The sequence below is a fragment of the Prinia subflava genome, chromosome Z (genome assembly GCF_021018805.1).
Source record: "Prinia subflava isolate CZ2003 ecotype Zambia chromosome Z, Cam_Psub_1.2, whole genome shotgun sequence".
NCBI lineage: Eukaryota > Metazoa > Chordata > Aves > Passeriformes > Cisticolidae > Prinia > Prinia subflava.
In genome coordinates, this window is record NC_086283.1 from 83,622,758 (window position 1) to 83,641,957 (window position 19,200).

General features: G+C 41.5%; 1 protein-coding gene across 1 annotated transcript in view; it reads right to left on the minus strand.

Moving 5' to 3' along the window:
* Positions 1-10,689: 10,689 nt before the first annotated feature.
* GOLPH3 (golgi phosphoprotein 3) overlaps positions 10,690-19,200 on the minus strand; it is a 31,713-nt gene continuing 23,202 nt past the window's right edge. The window contains exons 3-4 of the mRNA XM_063423155.1: positions 16,505-16,619; positions 10,690-13,039 (exon numbers count right to left, since the gene is read on the minus strand). Coding sequence (XP_063279225.1) covers positions 12,615-13,039; positions 16,505-16,619 — 540 coding nt within the window. The 3' untranslated portion in view covers positions 10,690-12,614. The remainder of the gene's footprint in view (positions 13,040-16,504; positions 16,620-19,200) is intronic.

The following is a 19,200-nucleotide window of genomic DNA, read 5'->3' on the forward strand; positions in this document are numbered from 1 at the left end:
ACCGAGTGACTCATGGCTCTGATTCACATCCCGCTGCCCTTCATCCACGCCGCTGCCGCACGGGCGAACAGAGGCTCGGCAGGCCTGCCCAGAGAAACCCAGACAGCGCAGGCAGGGGAGCTCACTCCAGGCCGGTGTCTGCCGGTCAAAGCTCAGAGCAGTGACCCAGGGAAGCCCCAGCCCGGCAGCACTGCGGACACGGAGCAGCTGGAGGCAGGCAGCCCCCCTCATCCTCGGAAGCTCGGCTGGGGAAAACACCGAAGGGAGACCGCAGGCATGTGGGGCACGCCCAGGGGTGGGACCGCACCAGCACGGGGCGAAAGGCTGGGCCACACACGTTAGAGTTCCCCAGCTGCCAGCCCAGCAAGGAGAAGGCTGAAGGCTCTGTTAGCTTATTAGCCAACCCCTCCAGGCGTTTGGGATGGTGCTCCCGTGTCTCCCTTTCCAGGCAGCCTCCTCACTCGCGCCCTGCTCCTGCAGGCAGCGGTGCTCCAGAGACAAACCCCATCCCCGCAGCGCTGCCCAGCCCTGCCATACCCAGGCTCTCTGTCTGCCTGCAGCCTCCCAGCAGTCAGACACAGCCACCGGGTCCCGTAAAACTTCCACAGTAATTACATGCAAACCGTGGTGCTGGTGGGCCTTTGCTGTAATTGCCAGCAGCAAAGATAAAAGCTCCGTGCAGGCTCTCAAAGCTGTTCGCATGATAACCCTGCTCAGATCAGTGCTCTCTGCAGCAACATCGATCCTTCAGCAATGTCAGCTGGCGTTCGTGCCGGGTTTCATGCAGCGCTGCCTGCTCACTCCTTCTTCAGGTTTTTTGTTTGTTGAATTTTTCTTTTTGTTTTCTCTTGAGGCCGACTTCCAAATGAGATGCTTGGGTAAGATTTTCTCCCATAAAGCTCTCACTGGCACCACTTCCAAGGTTCATACTCATGAATTTCATTGTTTCTGATGGAAATTGCAGGTATCCCTGGTCCCTGGAGCATTGAGAGGAGGTGATTTAACTACTAATGTCAGTCTGATAATTTTCTACCTGGGTTTGGAGGCATACTCTGTGGCTGGTTCTCCACTAAGTGCTTGGTGTGTTGAATTTTTCATGGGTAAGACATCTATGACTAAGGCATCTAGAAAGATTATTCTTCTTAAATACAGGTTAGCTATTCTTTTATTTGATTTGTGTGGGTGTTATTTCACTCAGTGCTTGTGTCTTGTGACCCACTTACAGGCTGAAACAGGCTCCAGTGAACTTTCATTGCTTTATATTCCTGTTGCTCTTAACTTACAAAAAAAGAAATAAAAAACCCATCCCCCCCCAAACAACAACAACAAAAACCAACCTAAACCAACCTCTGAAGCAAGTATCCTTGAGGTTTAAATCAGAAATGGCTCTTCTGTATAAATGATTGTAAAAATGTTTAGCTTGTGTGTCTCATGGTCTGTGAGGGCAAAGGGGGGTCCCAGCAGGTCTTGGGGTGCTGGGCTTTTCTTGAAGGATAACTAGTAGCAGGGACTGTCATGAGATTTTGTTAGCCTTTGTAAAAACTCACATCCCACATCCAAGAGATCACAGATCCAGGGCATCTCCAGATTTACACATGACATTTGGGGTGAAGCCACTGCAAAGGCTCAGGTGCTCCTCACCTACCTCCAAATCCTCCCCCAGGCAGGAGAGAGCACTGGGAGGGCTTCCAAGGTTCCTCTGGAAGGAGTTTAAAAGAAAAGGAAAAGAAAGCCTAGTTCTACCCCAAAACAACAGTGCCCTTGTGGGGAGCTGTGTTGATGCCTAGCACTTTATTTTGCTGGTATAATTGTACCAGGAGATTGTGCATGCTCTTCTGTACAGACATGTTCTTACTGAGTTTAAGCAGTTCAGTCTGTCTTTGAAGAAGTTGTGGATTGAGTTAATTACCATGTCAATGCATCTTTAGAGGGAAAATATCTCAATACAATAGTGGGAATTACAGCCAGGATACTTGCCTTGGAAATGTAGAGCCCTTGCACAGTATCAGCCCTACAATAATCTCATCCAAATGAAGTTAGTGAAGCATGAAAAAGAAGTGTAAGGCTCCCAGTCTCCTGACATCTCCTTACATCATGGCAGGATGTCTTACCAGAAAATATGATTTAGCCAAAAACTATGATACACCGTGGGAAACAGGTAGAGGTTTTGATCAGGAGATGGGACTTGATTTACTGACAGTCTCTCCTCACCTTCAAAGTAATCTTAACAACCATAGCACAAACTTCTGCAGCTTCAAGGAGAAGCTTATCCATCTCAGAGCATGCCAAGCGATTATGTAGCTATGTAGTGACTCTTTACAACTTGGAACACCTGACTTGTGTGGAATCCTGTGCATTTTACTTTGGTTTGGGATGGGATTTTTAGGAACCATGCAATACAGCAGGTCATGAAGGAAAGCTAACAAGAAAGCAAAGTGACTCATTTAGAGAAATCACAGAGAGGAGACTAAGAATTGTCCCTTCAGTCCTAGAAGTAAGAGGCACCTAAGTAAGGTGCATTTCATATAAATCTTGAGAAGTTCAGCTCATGCATTACGGAACTCAGCAACTTAAATGTCAGCTCCTTACTGAAATACCCACGTGGTCTCTCCTGTGGTCAAAGCTGGAGACCTCACATCCACACAAATAGAGGCAACAAGGACAAGAATTGAACCAATACATTTTTACAATTACTTATAAACAAAGGCAAGAACAAGTATTGTCATGATGTAACATTTTTACAAGTCACACAAAACAAACTGTCTTCTAAAGGCAACAAATGCTTTCGGAGCCACTGATTTCTCTGGGCACTGGGGTCAGTCTGTGCTTTCACTGAGTTCAGTTCAGAGCTCTACTCCTTCCTTTCTGTTCCATCCTGTCTCTGGCACATCCCACTGTGTACCCAGAGATCAAGTTTCCAGTGGCTGCTGTAAATCACTCTTTCTGATAACTTGGAGCACCTCTTTTAAATCTTCCCTTTTCCCAAAGATTCAGGAAGGTTAGCTCACATGCCCTCTGGCTTAAAGCAGCCAGCAAGACTGAAAGTAGTGCATGATTTCTAAAGAAAGCCAGAACGCCTACATGCTTTTTAATTATATAGCTATGTGCACATTTAATTTAATTAAAAAACAATTACCACAATTTATGATATGAGTACAGCTCTTTAGCAAACCAGAATTGCAGCTGAGTTTGCTTTTTGATTCTTTTGTTGTTGTTGTTTTTGATTGTAAGTGATCCTGGCTGATGTTTTTCCTTATGAAATAATAAGAGTTTGTTAGAGTAGGTGCTCAGGCTGCTAATTTCTGAAATGGCATTAGCCTTTTTCTCTTCTTGGGGCAGGTTGGACAGAGGTGGTAATTTGTTTCTTGGACTTAAATGATGTTGAATTGAAAAACAGGAGACTACAAGAACCTATGCTGAACACTATGCTGTAAATGAGAGAGTCTCTTACTGTGCAGAGAGCAGTACAGCAGGAAAGATCCCTGCAGGGAATGCAAGTTCATGCTGCACCACTGAATTCCTTGATATTCATTCATAGAAATGAATGTGAATTAATTAGGAAAGGCAAGTGTTTCACTAGTGCAGATATGCTATCCTGTCTTTGAAGAAAGCAACAGGTATATGTATTTGCTGAAAATATCCCATAAATCCATGTTCTGAAAATGGTTTCTCACCTCCTTTTGTTTAACAGAAGTATCCACAAGGATCTTCTTCATGAAGAAGTGAAAATAACTATAAATAATACCCATGGACTTGAAGGATGTTGCAAAACCTAAAAAAACTTCTCACTTCATGCTATTCTGACAGTAGTGGGCAGAGGTGCAGAGTTTCTGCCTCTCCCCACATACTTCATGCCAGACTACAGGTAGGTGCCTTCCTTGGAGTTTGCTGCCAGGATGAAACCCCTTGGTGCATTATCTACCTGATGTTGTCACCATCTTGCAAAAGAAATATTGATTCTGGCAGTTAGGCAATAACTCCAGTTTATTTGTCAAATTAGACATTGAAAATCTACATCTAAACCCAGTCCCATGAAAGAACTGAGCAAAGCTTCTGGCACATGTGAAAATTTGGGGCACTCAGGACAAAGCTGAATAATATTGTGAGGACTGAGTTTCTGCTGCTCAAAGAAAATGAGCAGACCACCCTCAGTTTCCCTGCTATTTGACCAACCTTTTGAGCAGGAAGCTTGTTGGAGTATCCAGCTCAGCAGCCACAGTCCAAGCAATGAAGCTGATCACAGGATTACAGAAATATTAGCTGAGAATGACCCTTGGACATCATCCAGCTCAACCTCCCACTTGGAGAAGGGTTTTTGCCAACACTGGATCCGGTCAGCTGTGGCTTTGTCTAGACCAATGCACAAGACCTCCAAGGATGGAGCTACCACAGTGCCTCTGGTAAGTCTATTTCAGGGCTGCAGCACCCTCCCAGGGAAGAAATTTTCCTAAAGTTCAAAGGGAAACTCCAGAAGTGCAGTTTGATGTTATCACCCACTGGTGTATTATCTGCTGCTACCAAGAGGAGTTGATCCCTGATAGTTTTGTAACTCCCCCTCCATGCAGTTGTGGACCCCTAGGCCTTCTCTTCCCTAGATTATCCCAGCTCTTTCTACCTCTCCTTGTAACCATGTTCCCCAGGCCCAGGATCATCCTGACTGGCCTTTGCTGGACTTTATTTCCTCAACATTCTTTCTGAACCAGGGGACCTCAAACCACATCTCACATGGTATTGCTACTGTTGATAAGCTCTTCTGAAGCTTCTCTCCCCAAAACAATGAGATGGTGTTGAAAGCCTCCCTAAAGCCAAGCATCCCCTGTTACTCCCTTCCCAGCCTGCACAGGAGGCATTTCATCACAGAAGGCAATTTCGTCAGTCAGGCCAAGTTGGATTTCATGGATCTTTGACCATTCCCTAGTGCCTTCCTGCCCTATTGCATGTTTGGAGTGGCCTCAAGAGGCTGCACTTCCTTCACCTCCACAGGATTTGAGACAAGGCTGACTGTATCCTCCATCTCAAAGACAGGCACAACACTGGCCCAGTCCCCAAGGCTGCCTGAGTTACTGTGGTTATTCCCTGCTGATTCTGTCCACCACTATCAGCTCCTTGGGCTGAATCCCATCCAGCTGTATGGATCTGTACAGCCAGTCTCCCTGAGCACACTCTGATGCTGGCTGCCTGCCTCTATCCCAAGCTGGGGGGCACACCCTCAGCACTGGGGCAGGCAGAGTACACCTCAGTGTTTCCTCATCTCTCATGCCACTTTGTTGTCTCCTTCACTTTCAGACCCACAGTGCTCACTATGGGCTGTCTCATCTGGAAACACTACACATGATGCTGCCTCATGAACCTGATAGATCCCTAGGGCTGAGAGGAGGAAGCCCAGGGACATGAGGCTCCTGGCCTTGGAGAGGGGAAGAGCCTGGGAGCAGAGCAGCTCCCACAGCAGCCTTGACAGTTGGCTGCAGATCTGAAACAGGCAAGTGGCAAATCTGCAGAGCCCTGGGCAGCTCAGAGACATTGACGTGGGAGAGCTGGGACTCATTTGACTGTATAAGCACAGAGCTGAGGACCAAGCAGAACTAAACCTCATTCATTACTGCAACCCCACAGGGTTTCTGAACTCCTTTCTGTGCTGCTGATGAACAGAGCCTGCAAGACATACCAAGAGCAGCACAGTCACCAAACTGCTTGTACTTCTAGTTATCTCTGAAGCAATTACCTTCAGAAGACACACTTCAATTAAGGCTGCTCTCTATTGCTGTGCAGAGAAATTGAAAATGTGCCAGACATATCTGCTGTTTGTGGCTCACAAATCCTTAACCCTTGTGCTGACTGTCAGCCACATGTAATCTTGGGGGCAAGTCCTATCCATTCCATCCAGAAGAAAGAACTTAAAATTTTTTAAAAAGATACTTCAATACAATCAAAAGACAACTCTGCCTCCTCTTAAAAGATAATGTTAGGAGCTGGTTTGAATGTCTAGAAATGCTGTGTGCAAATTTCTTTGCATATCAGTACTGCTTGTACGTTCTGATATTTTTGGCTGAGCATCTCAGATTTGGGTATATTAAAACGTGTGCAAATCTTCAACTGGATCTCATAAGCAAGCTCTCAATAGCTAGCACCTAATATCAGGCGACATCCTTGCAGCAAGGCATCTACTAATGCAACAAATTTAGCTCCATTTCCTGTTTGCAACGTATCCAACACACAGACCCCAGCTGTTATTATGTGTTTGTAATTGCATTTTATTTCGGGCCTGATTTATTTGTACATATCCCAGCTTGAGGAAGGTCACACGCACTCCCGTTTCAAGCAGAGCCCGCCTGACATGGCGCTTTCCGGGCCGAGCGGGACCTCAGTGAACAGCGGCTGCTCCCTCCCACGCAGGCACAGGCGCAGCCCCAGACACATCTGCAGCGTGTTCACTGGTGGGTACGAGCCAGACTCTCACTGCACAGCTCCCCCGCCTCCCCTGCTGCGCCCCAGGGATAAATCCCCAGCCCCAGAGGTCTCCCTGGCACACAGAGGGGGACTGCTGGGAGAGCGGGCTCCAAGGCCTGGCTGGATGGAGACCGGCTCCCACATCACCTGAGAGGCACCGAGTGTTCCCGGCCCCACAGACAACGCCAGTTGCTTTGGGAGTGAAGAGATATGAAGGTCTTCATCAGGAACACTGAGAAGGGTAATGACCAGAGGAATCCCAAATCTTTCCAGGACAGAAAGCTCCCTTGGACCAGTTCAGGCACCAGTGTGACTCTTCTGCCAAGGACTCTGCTTACTGCCACTGCTGAGGTGGGTTATCATAAAATTCCCACTCAGAAAAATGATCTGGCTTTGACAAATTTCTTCTTCAAGTTCTCTGAAAACATAAGGTCTGAGATTTTTAATAGTATGTAGAAGTTGTTCTGTTTAGCTCTGCAAAATCTATTCATGACTTAGCTAAATTGTATTTTTCAGAAGTGTCTGAGGTCCTAAGGAGTCAAAGGAGGACTCTGAAAGCTGGTTGAGACATGATTTGGTTTCATTTAAACAGTCTAGAAACAAAGAAGAATCTATAAAGATACTCTAACAGTAGCAAAGAAAGCTTATAAACTGCCTGTCATTGCACTTTACAACCACCAAAGTCTTCTCTAACGTCTACCTTCAAGATCAATCTCATGTCAAAGGGAGAAAAAAGCCAAGGTTTGAATAAATGTAAAAAAGAAAGGGCCAACAGAATACAAATCTTGAAGGACTAGTGCATTAGATGATGGCAAACCCTTTTTGGGCAGACATCAGATGCACTAGATGAGAATTAACTTAATGATGAGATGGTAATCAAGAAAACAAGTGAAAGACCGTAACATTTCAGTACATCGTGCCACAAAAATAGCTTATTTGGTCACACTGAAAGTGTAACTATACCTCTTTCTTCTCCCACTGTTCCCTTTTAATCACATAATAGACCCATAAAGAACCCTTGTAAATAATGTGTGTCTACACCTTTGGAAAAATAAATAGCCAAACAGAGCTGCTGCTTTGAGTCACAACACAGACTCAACTCTTTTAATAGAGATCCCAAAAGAGAGAAATACTCTTGTATAGAATACTCAGTGTAGGAATACCTTGTGTGAGAGATAGCAAGTCCTTGAAGAACTGGCTCACAAGATCTACTTACATTAGAGAAATGGTAAAATCATCACCTTCAGCTGCTAGCTCTCCATGAAGATGCATGAACAATAACTTGTTTTAGAAGCTTGCAAAGAGAAGTTTCAAGGTAAATTAGCACTGGCTTTTGTTCACCTTAACAAACCAGGTGTTATGAGTTGTAGCAGGTCATCAGCTGTTCCAGTTCAGCCTTCAAGGCAGCTACTTTTGACAAACCCCTTTGCTGAAAAAGAGGAGGCTCCTTGAGGCTTTGATGGGAAATCAAATGGCAAAGTACTTTAATGAAATGCTACCTATAACACAGGACAACATCCATTTGTTTCCTCAACACTTCAAGAACGATGACTCCACCACCTCCCTGCACAGCCCATTCCAGTGCTTAATGACCCTTTCAACGAAAAATTCTTCCTGATGTCCAACCCAAACCTCCCGTGGCACAACTTGAGGCCATTTCTCCCTATCCTGTCACTTGTTCCCTGGGAGAAGAGCCTGACCCCTGCCTGGCTACACTCTCCTTTCAGGGAGTCGTAGAGTGACAAGGTCTCCCCTGAGCCTCCTTTTCTCCAGGATAAACATCTCCAGCTCCCTCAGCTGCTGCTCAAAAAATTTATATTCCAGATCCTTCACCAGCTGTGCTCTCCTACTCTGGACATGCTCCAGAACCTCAAATGTCCCCCACTGAATTAAGTGGCACAGAACTCCAGGTGTGGTCTCACCAGTGCTGAGTACAGGGGGACAGTCACTGCCCTGGTCCTTCTGGCCACACTATTGCTGAAGTCACCAGGCAACAAGACAAGGAACAGAGAAGACCAGAGCCCGAAGTCAGGGGAGAAAAAAGCTGAAAAAGCAAGTTGTCTGGAAGTACAGAAAGGTGGAGGTTAGGGGGAAAGCCAAAGGCTACTATTTATCAGCAATTCTTTCCCTATTTTTGTCTGCTGTCCTGGGACCCAGGTTTTCCTGTGTTTCTACATCAGCTTTCTCCTGGGTCAGAAGGCATTTCTTACCATCAGCTTTCCACAGGCTTCATGCTGCTGCTCTGTGGGCAGGAGAAAGCAAGACCCACTGTGAGGAAACTCCAGATATTATTCAGAGATTAACAAGGACAACAGCTTTGACCAGGCCTCTTCCTCAGCCACTGCCCCAAGGCAGCCACCCCATATGCACACCAGAAATACCACTTTAACACTTACAAAGCACCTGACAGCATCTAATTTCCTAAGTAATTAAGTTGTTAAATGCATTAAGCATTTCCACAGAATAAACTTACTTTTTCAAAAATTCTTTTCAAAAAGAAATAATTTTTTCAAAAAATTCATACTTTTCTGAAGCTGAAACACTCCTCCCCCCCCTCCGCAAAGACAGATGGACAATAGGGATAACTGGGACATAAAGATTTTGGCTGCCTGAAGTGCTTGAAGCCCAGCTGAGGCAGAGCTAAGGCTTTGATGAAAACCTTAAAAACAAGTTGTTTCTCAGACTGGTGAATAATGCAGCCTGAGGAAAAACTGGAAATTACTGAGCAAATGAAAAAAAATATCCTTTAGGTATTGCATGCACGTGATACGCAGTAACCACCTGCAGCTGATAGCATGAAAGAGTGCTTTATTTTGTTACAGTACAGATTCAGTCCAGTTCACAGAGAACACATCAGTTAATACGTTATCTTCACTTTGTGGGAGAAATGGGCATGAACGCACGAGCACACTGTCAGCAGCCTTTTACTGCCGCTTATGCAAATTCTGCCTCAAAAGCATCATTTATGGTACACACATTTCACTACCAGTTACGGCACTGTAACACCAGCTCTAGAAACACAGGAGAGGAGGATGTCAATCTCAAGGAGTGTGAAGATGTGTGTGTATATATATGTGTATATATATATATACACCACTTGGTGATTTAACTTCCAAAATCCTGGGTTTGACTTGAAAGTTTGTTTTACCAGAATGTGTCCTTGAATAATACATGTTGTTTCTTGAGGCACATGCTCACGTTCAGGCTCTTTAGACAAGAGTCTTCACTTGAAGCAGCCACTGAGAGCTGAGGGTTTGGAGCAGACAGAACTGTCTGGAAACTAGGTAGGGCTCCATGGGCTGCAGTAGCAGCCCACAGGTAGAAGGGTACCTGAATCTCATCAAAGCAGTCTCCCACTGTTTAACCATTTTATTAAAATTAAAACCAGAAACAGCAAGAAGATAATGATGTCAGCCAACTCAGTTCCTGTTAACCTACCAAACTTACCTTCCTGAAGGCTTTGGGCTTTTTGAAGCACAAGTTTAGGACTCAAAACTCCAAAAGCTCATCTACATCCCCTGCACATCCAGGTTTACACCAGGTGCTCCAGCAGAAGACACTGTTGCTCTTCCAAACCCTTCCTCACTTACATCCAATTTCTTTGACATGTCCAGCACAGACTCTCCCCATCGTGGTCACAAGTTTTATCTAAGCAAAATAAAGCTGATAAATACTGTGTAGAGTTAACTTCTGTGTGGAAAAAATAATTTAAAAACCCAAATCATCCTTCAAGGGAGAGATTAAAAAGGGATGACTCCTTCCAAACCATGCAAGGCTGTCAGGGTGATAAAACTCCAATATCCCCCACAACCAAACACAAAACCAGCAGGAAAATGAAAAATACAGAATAGAGGCCAGAAAAAGGACTGAGAAAGATACTTTCAGTCTGAAGCATGCTTCAAGTAGCTTAGATTTTCAAAGCCATTTTAAAAGTTTTGTGCACATAACTTCCTCCTGCATACTCCACCATTTTTCTGACCTTTCCACCTAATTACTTTTTCCTCCTCTCAAAGAGCAACAGAAAATGAGAGAACAGATCACATGACAGAGACAATAAAAGCTGTGAGCAGCATCTACTACCAAGTATACCAAAAATATTCCATAAGCTGTCAAATATAAGAGCAACACAGCAATTTTCATTTTTCTTCCACTTAAAAGCAATCACAGCCTGAAATGTTTAAAAGATAGTGTCCCAAGTTCATGCCCAAGCCCCTCAAAGTTTTCAACACATCATCTAACAACTGAGAGAACACTGTTTGTCTTTTTATTTGTAAACCAGAATTTGAAATACTTTACAATATACTTTTAATTTCATTTGTCTAAAGAAATAGCATTAAGAACTGAAAGAACAGTGTGCCATTAAATGTTAAGGACTGTATTTTTAAGAACCTTTCTTAGAAAAGGTTATAGAGGTATGATGAATTTAAGTTCTATCTTAAAGTCAACTACTTAAGCATCTCAACAATTGAAAATCAAGTGCAAAATTGGAAGTTCAGTCACAGATGAGGCTGTAGAGCTGTGGTCAAGACTGAAGAGGTCTACCTAGGGCAGGCACAGCTGCACACTCCCCAGATTAACTCACCCTGTCTCAGCCATGAATCCTGCAGATCAGAGCAACACCAGTGATTAAGTCAGTCTGAACTACTTAATATAAATTCTCCCTTTCTAATAAGAAGGATATTCACTAAAGCTTTCAGTTAGACAATAAAACCTTTCTAATTAGCAACAAAAAGTAAAAGTGACATGCTTACTCTGTTTCAGGCACTTTCAAGATCATAGTTTATTAACTGTAGGTAAAAAGCTAGTATACAGATTAAGAGATCTCAAATTTCAGCTCTACAGTTATACACCATCTAGTATTCTTGCTCTGAATAATAATCAAAAGGTTTCTAAACACCTGTAAGCCCCACTATAAATCTGCATTGTTATGATGAAAAAATGTATAGAAATCAATGCTTAATTTTTTCAATGCATAATATTTACACTGTGAAACCAATGGAAAATAACAAGCAGTGGCAAAGAGGCAATAAATTTTAAAAAGCCAGAGTTTTATATAGGTTTTGGGGTTTTTTTACAATAGAGTGCTAATCAGCATAATTGTATATATAAAAATTAAAATATAGCAGAGCATCCCATTACAGATATCTGAATTGTCTGAACTGCTGCCATTACTTGCTAACCATTTACATGCAACACCTGCTAGGACTGACTTTTTGTTTTTGAAGTGTAAAATAGTTCAAGGTTTAAGAGACAAACATTAATTTGTGTACAAAACTGAAAATTGCAATCAAGAATTGTGAGTCTCTTCCATACAGAAGTGGAGGGAAAGAAAAAAGTACCAATGATATAAAGCAATCTCTTTCCATTCACTAATTTTCAAAGGCAATGCATAGACCGAGAATACCCGGATGGCAAACTCCAGAGACCCTGGAAACAAACACCTTTCACACACAGGACCTCTGCAGGAGGCCTTTCTTTGCATCTGACGGCAATGGCTGACAGCAAATAAGGGGCACCAGGTGTACAAGTAAGTAGATCTTGCAAAATACTAAGATGGAGCAGTTGTTAATATACAATTTGAACTATATATACAATATAATGGAATGTATCCCCTCCTAAAACTGGTTTATGAAACAATTGGACCTTTCTATACTAGCCTTATGATTCAGCTATCGTTCTAATGAAAATATAAGTACACAAGAGACTTGCATGAAAATTAAAATTTATGGGGCATTTTACAGGAACTACTAACAAAGCTGCTTAATGGCATTTCTGTTTTTAAAGTAATTTTGTTAGATATAATTGAAAACATCTGTGTATAAAATGTCCTGACAGACACTTCAACATGGAGCTTTGGTGACAAACCACTTCAATAACCATGAGGTGAGAAATTAAAGAAAGTATTTAAGGTAACTCAAACTGAATAGGAAATGGAATGCCAATATGGCAGTTAACCTTTTTTCTGTTGTTTTAAACAGGAAGTCTCTTGTACCAGCAGAATCCTGTATACAGATAGAGAAGCAGGGAATACACCCATTATAATCCCCATTAAACGAAAGACGATTCGTCATGTGAGAAGGTACAAATTACAGAAAACATGAATAGTCAATAAAAGAGAAACAACTGGTTTACATGAAAAAAGAGAGAACACTTCAGTCTGAATGCAGTTACTTTGTGAAAGCTGCTACAACAGCCCACAGAACCTCATTCGTGTTGGTTTTCATACATTCAACCTCAGGGTCTAAATCCAGGAGCTGCCGCACTCTCTTTGTGGCTAAATCATACTGCTCATCCAGGAGGGGGGCGAAGGCGTTCTCCAGGACATCTGAGGCGTGGGCTAAATACACGAGTGCCAGCAAGCGCTTGTCCATGCGGTGGGGGTCATTCACCCACTTGTCAAGAACTGCCTCCTGAACCTTCTTGATGAGGCGCTGTTTGATGTTGTTGTTGGTGAGAGGGTGTGTAGTCATGTCAAAAAGAAGGAAGTTCTGTTTCTCTGTTGTCAGTACACCTTTTTCCACTAGATTTTTAGCTAATCGCTCACGGACATTTCGTAGTTGGTAGTGCAGCTTCAGTGGGTTCCATGTTTCACCTAAAACAGCAAGAAAACCACACAGCAGTCAGACAAAATTTAAGCTGTACTGCTGCAGTGATTTTTTTTTTCCCCCCCTCTGTGGTGCACAATGAGCTGGCAAAATCATACAGCAGACTACGAGACACTGTGCTCCTGTCAGCATTCCTCTGGTCCCTGGCATGGAGGCAGAGACCAGGATAACCTTCTTGGAGGAGCTCTACATTGAAAGTTTGGATTAAATGATAGCTAAGCCATGTCCTGATTACAGATATGAAAAAGAAACAAAAATCTTGTATTGTAAAACAAAAAATGAACTGCTTTTACAGAACAAATTGACTTCTAGTAACAATAAAAATAAAGCAAAATCAAGCACCTTCTACAGTCTTTGTGCATTTTTCTGAGTCCAGCCTTTTACCATGTCAGAGACTGGAAGAAGTGTTCCTGCCTTTCTTCTGCCATGGAGACAAGCTGATGCACTCCTACCTGGTGCACTTCTTTATTTCTGCAGGTTTCCATTCTTGTCCCCTCTTCCTGCCTCCACCAGATGAAACAGTGACCGTGTACTGTGAGAGTGTGTGTGGCACAGGTGTGCACACATGAAACACACGTTGGGCAGAGCCTTTAAAGCTTCTACATAAATTATTTCTAATGCCTTTTTTTAAGACAGAAGAACTGGGCCCTTCAGAGTGTGTGACTGTGTAAGCATAGAGAAAATTGACAAAGCACAAAATCAGCATCAACAGCTCCAACTAAAACTGTTTAGCAGTGAAAATTCTACCTTTGCTTAAGAGCTTACTTAATAGGCTAAAACTTTTAATTCCAGCTTAGTTAAGAATTTATCATAATCCCCTCCTGATGTAAAAGATTATGCATTTTAAGGGACAAGAAAAGGAACAGCATTAAGTATTTCTTACATAGGTGGAGGTCTTCCATAAATGATGTGAGAATTTCTGTACCAAACTTTTGAAAAAAATATTGGTTAGCATAAATAATAACAACAACAACAGTAAGCCACAGGTAACTTTGAGGTTTCTCCCACTGTGATGGAGTTTGACACACACACACTATCCAAGTACCCAAGCCAAGATAAGTAAACAAATGAGGTGACTCCAGCTGCAGAGTGAAAGCCAGAAAACCCAACCAGGTCTGAACTATGCAAGTCCAACTACACATCACTGAATGCGATTCCCCAGTTTGATCATGAATGGAACTATCATACAAACACAAAAAAGCAGTTTCCTTACTACCTTTCACAGGGCAAAGGCTATTTCCTAGATTTTTGTACAGTTGCCATGTGGTTGAAAGTCAGTGCTGTGGTGACACCTTGTGACCAAGCTCGTCAATTACACAGACACTTGTAGACACAAAGATGTTTGTCACATCTACAGGAAACCTAACATTTTGATCCAAATTTCTATATTCCCCACCCTTGCTTTCCTTAGCAAGCATGGCAAACATCACCTTACGTGTCCGTATCCTTATTTGCATGATGGCTTTGAACTCACATGTACTGTAACTCCAAGCAGCACTCTGCATCACTGATAATCATGGATAGAGCAGATTTTTTCCAGATCAACCTGGTGCCCAAAGCAGAATTCTAACAGAGTTTACGATTTTATTAAATAAAACAAAACAAAGCCAAACCAACCAACCAATAAAAATAAAAAAAACCTCGCCCAAACCCACTGAAATACTTTTCTTTCTAGAGAAAGAAAGTATTTTTCTGTTCTAGAGAACAGATCTCTAAACCGCAGGAAATACAAAGAACACTAATGCCATCCAAAATTTAGTAATTAATAAACATATGTTAGTAAAAATGATTGAATCAAGCCTTAGTAACAGCACTGATGATAACTACGTTCCCAGAGCCAAAGCTCCGCAGGGTCAGGAAAATCTTAGGTTAGCTCAAAGAAAATCTACAACACTAGTTCATTCATTAGCTGACCTTTTTTTGAGCCAGTCCTAACTTGATGTGCATTGCACTAGGAGAGGAGGTGAATGTCAGTACGAATGATGTATTTGGAACAAGAAAAAGGCATATTTTTTGCCAGCTGTAAGAGGGAAGGGGAGCTGAGAGAGAACTGAACTGCACGGCTCTGCAGCAGCCATGCCCCTCTTGACATGGGCTGCTCTGTAGTCCAGTCTCGCCCCTGCCTGACAGCCAGGGAGCAGGAGAGGAGAGATGGCAAGTACCTAAAAATGAACTAGTGTGCAAGGAAGGGTGTTTAAGGTAGTGCACAGAATGAATGGGAAGAACAAAGAAAAAAGGAAAGCAGAGAAAAGCAAAGAGAATTTGCTCATTTCTGCAGCTCATCGTTTTTAAGAAGTAGCAGATTTCACACAGGCAACTTCCAAATCTCATTATCCCCAGACTCCCAATCATATTGTTAACAAAACAGGGCTTTTTTTAGCACTGTTTCCACACCTGAATACAGCTCTGATCTGCTCCACGGAAGCTGCATTTATGTGCTTTGTGGAAACAGATGAACACTGCCGATCAATTCTGTCTGCAGTTCAGCCTGGAGAGGAGAAGGCTATAAGGAAACCTTGCTGCAGTCTTTCACTGCTTAAAGGGGGACTGCAAGAAAGATGGGGTCAGGCATTTTAGCAGGGCCTGGGACACAGAGTAATGGTTTCAAACTGAAGGAGAGTTGGCTGAGATTAGATACAAGGAAGAAGTTTTTCACAATGAGACACCAGAACGGATTGCACAGAGAGCTGGTGGATGCCCCATCCCTGGAAACATTCAGTGTCAGGTTGGATGGTCCTCTGAGTAACCTAGTCTAATGGAAGATGCTGACTGCAGAGGGGCTGGACTAGATGGCCTCTAAAAGTCCCTTCCAACCAAATCTATTCATAATTCTATGATAATTGACATTTCATTTTTTCTCAACTATTTACTACCTTTACATGGAGAGCTGTGTGCAAAGTACTCACCTTGAAGACTTTGTTTTGATCAAAAAGAAGTATTGAACATTTAAAAATATTTATTACATTTCTTCAGTTAATGAAAAATAAAACTCCTAACACTTTAGTTTTTTCTTTACTCTTAATGGCCAAATCACCCAAGTTTTATGTGTAAGCTATGAGCTCTTCACCTCTCCTTATTGAAAGATTTGAATACTCAGTACACACACTCAGGCTTCAAACTTTCACCAACCCTCATTTCCAAACACAGAGAAACGCAGTTACATCTCCAGGGTGCAGTCCTGATTTACTTCAGAGTCAGCGAAGGCACCTGTTCCACTGAGTTGAGACATCCTCTGACACTTCCATACAGATCCTTTCTGCACCAAGTTAAGTCAAAAGCAACAGTTACTTAGATTTGATTAAAGGCTACAATTGACAAGAGACTACCCTAGAGGACAGACTAATTAACTTTTTTGCATATTTTCTCTCAAAAAACCTTGCAATATAATCTCTAGTGATGCCAGATAATTAGCTTTATTTGGATTAAAAAAGCACGTTATGTGCAAGGCTTACCACTAAGCAGTTCAATCCAATTTTGTACTGTTTCAGGAGGCTGGGTCTCTTTTATGTGTTTCAGAGCTTCATCAAGCAGAACATCCCCTGTAGGAGCATCTGACTTGCAAATCACCTAAGAATGAATAAAACAGAGTCAGTATTTTGACATAATTCATATATAACAAACACTCCCGCCAATAAAAAAACCTACCTGTTAAGAAAATCAAAAGTGTTTTTCTAAAAATAACAAACTTTCTCTTACAAATATGCAACTTTGAAAAACCCAACCTTTGCCGTTAAAAAATAAAACTATCTGTGCTTTAATTCAAAATACATTAACTCAGGTTATCTGTAACTTAAATTAACCTTAATGAGCTAAAATTATAGCAGTAATAACAAACTTAAAGCCTGTTTTTTGGTAAGGAAAATAACTCACTTATCCAGCCAGGTACCTTGCTACCTCCCCAAAACAAAGTACACTACATAAATTAGTCTCTGAATACAGTCTATTTTACTGCTTGAAGTCAATTTATTCAAAATACTGAGTTAAACAATCAGGTTGCATGAAAATAATAACAACAACAACAAAAAAAAACCAAGTACAAAACCTAGTTTTCTTCAATCTACTAATGGATAAAAATAGGTTCATGACAACATCTGCAAGTTTTGCAGCTTTGAAGAACACATTGCCAGATAATAGAGTTTCATTTAATGACAGTTAAAAAACATTAAGGAAAATACATATGTACTAATAATCCCCTTAACATGCAACAATAAAAGCAATACTATTTAAGTCTGTTATTTAATAACTTCTGAAATTATTTGAGTTCTTCATTCAGGAAAGCGCAACAAAAAATTGATTCAGGGTAACACAGTAAAATTCAAAAATTTGACTAACTGCTTGTTTACCAGTATACATAGCTATAGAAACCATGCACAAATACAATTTTTTTCTGGAGACAAAATCAAGAGCACCAAATGACAACTTATAGATTAAATTACCTCAAGTCAACATGCTTAAATAAAATCTTTCTTTAGTTATAGAAGAATTACTACAGTTGTTAATAATAATAGTAGTAGCTGTTATTGTTGTTATTGTATCTGGCAATTTAAATAGTTTACAAGTTAGCACTTTACAAGCAGCAGGTAAAAGGTAGTAGGAGACTGACAGAAAAACGAATACATCAACACAATTCCATATATATATATATTTGAAAAGCAGGAAGAGAAAGGTCTTACTTTTCTTAACACTTCAGAGAAATCAGAAAGGCATTCTGGAAATGTCATACTGAAATATACCCCAAATCTGTTTATTTCTGTGCCACAGCTCTAATAATCCTTACTACAAACAAGAGAGTGCAATGCATTTTCATAGGGCCTGTTGATGACACTGAAATGAACCGCAATGATAACTTCAACCCTAGCAAGATGATCCCCAGCTGGTGTGCAAAAGTGTGCAAAATCTATGAGATTAAAATTGTTTAAGAGATCTTTGTGAATACCTAACAGGTCACAGCTGGAATGATACTTCCAATTCAGATATATATAGATCAGATACATTCAGGTCTATATAAAGCACAGAAATGAAAATTTTCAATAAAATCACCAAGAATGAACTGGTCCACAATGCCAGGCTAAAAAGAACAAAGATCTATATTCAGATCTTGAAAGTGAGGTATTTTTTAAAAGAGGGTAATAAACAGTAGTGTAAGGTGCTTACTTTGGGAAATATAGAAGGTATCAGCTTAGCCTGGAAACACAGAAGACTTCAACAGGCAAATTAAACACCCAGGGAGCTGCTGAACCACACTCAGTAGAGAATTTTAAGATTAAACGTCTACCAGAAATGGACCAGAGAAATCTTGCTATGTGTTACTCCATCAAGATTAGATGGTCACTTGAGATACTGCCCAGGTCTCCCTTTTAGGGAGATCACTCCAACATGAACTTCAGGTATTTGGTTTTAAGAACTCATCTACACTTTAGTCCAGACAATCCTTATTTGAAACTAAACACACAACAATACCTACTTATCTTTCCAATTTACAAGTTTTCACATAACTCAGAACCCCTATTAAACCAATATAATTATATTACACATCTTTCAGTTTTGTATCAAGATCTTGAGCTTTTGCAAGTGTCTGCTCTTTCACTATACAGAAGCGCATAGTGAAACTATAACTTCAAAATGAAATTTTACGTTGCTAGATTGAAGCTCCTAATAGTCACTTCTCAGATACTCCTTTAATAATTAATTAATTTAACAATTAGCCTAAACACACCCAATTTACTCACACTCCCTTCTTTCCAAAACTGGTGTTCACACAGTACTTTAGTTTCCTTCAAGTGTCCCATGTTTAGTCTCACAGTAACCTCATTTACACTGGATCACTCCAGCCTGCTGCAGTTAATACCTGGTACTCACCATCTCCCTTTAGCAGGCAAGAGGTAAGATGGGAAGTCTTCTTTTTAACCTGATGTGTTATTAAAAACAAACAGAACAAACCTCACTGAGGAGATTACAAAAGCTTTTACATCTAGAATGTAAGTAAGGAGGCTTTTAAGTTTAGAAAACAGCTTTCCTTTCTTATTGGTGGTTAAAATACTTTTTTTCCACCACTGAAAAGAAGTTTCAGAATCTAGCATGAATACAACACACCACGACAGTGCCAGCCTGAACAGACAGGCATTTACAGTAAAGGAGCACAGGGGCC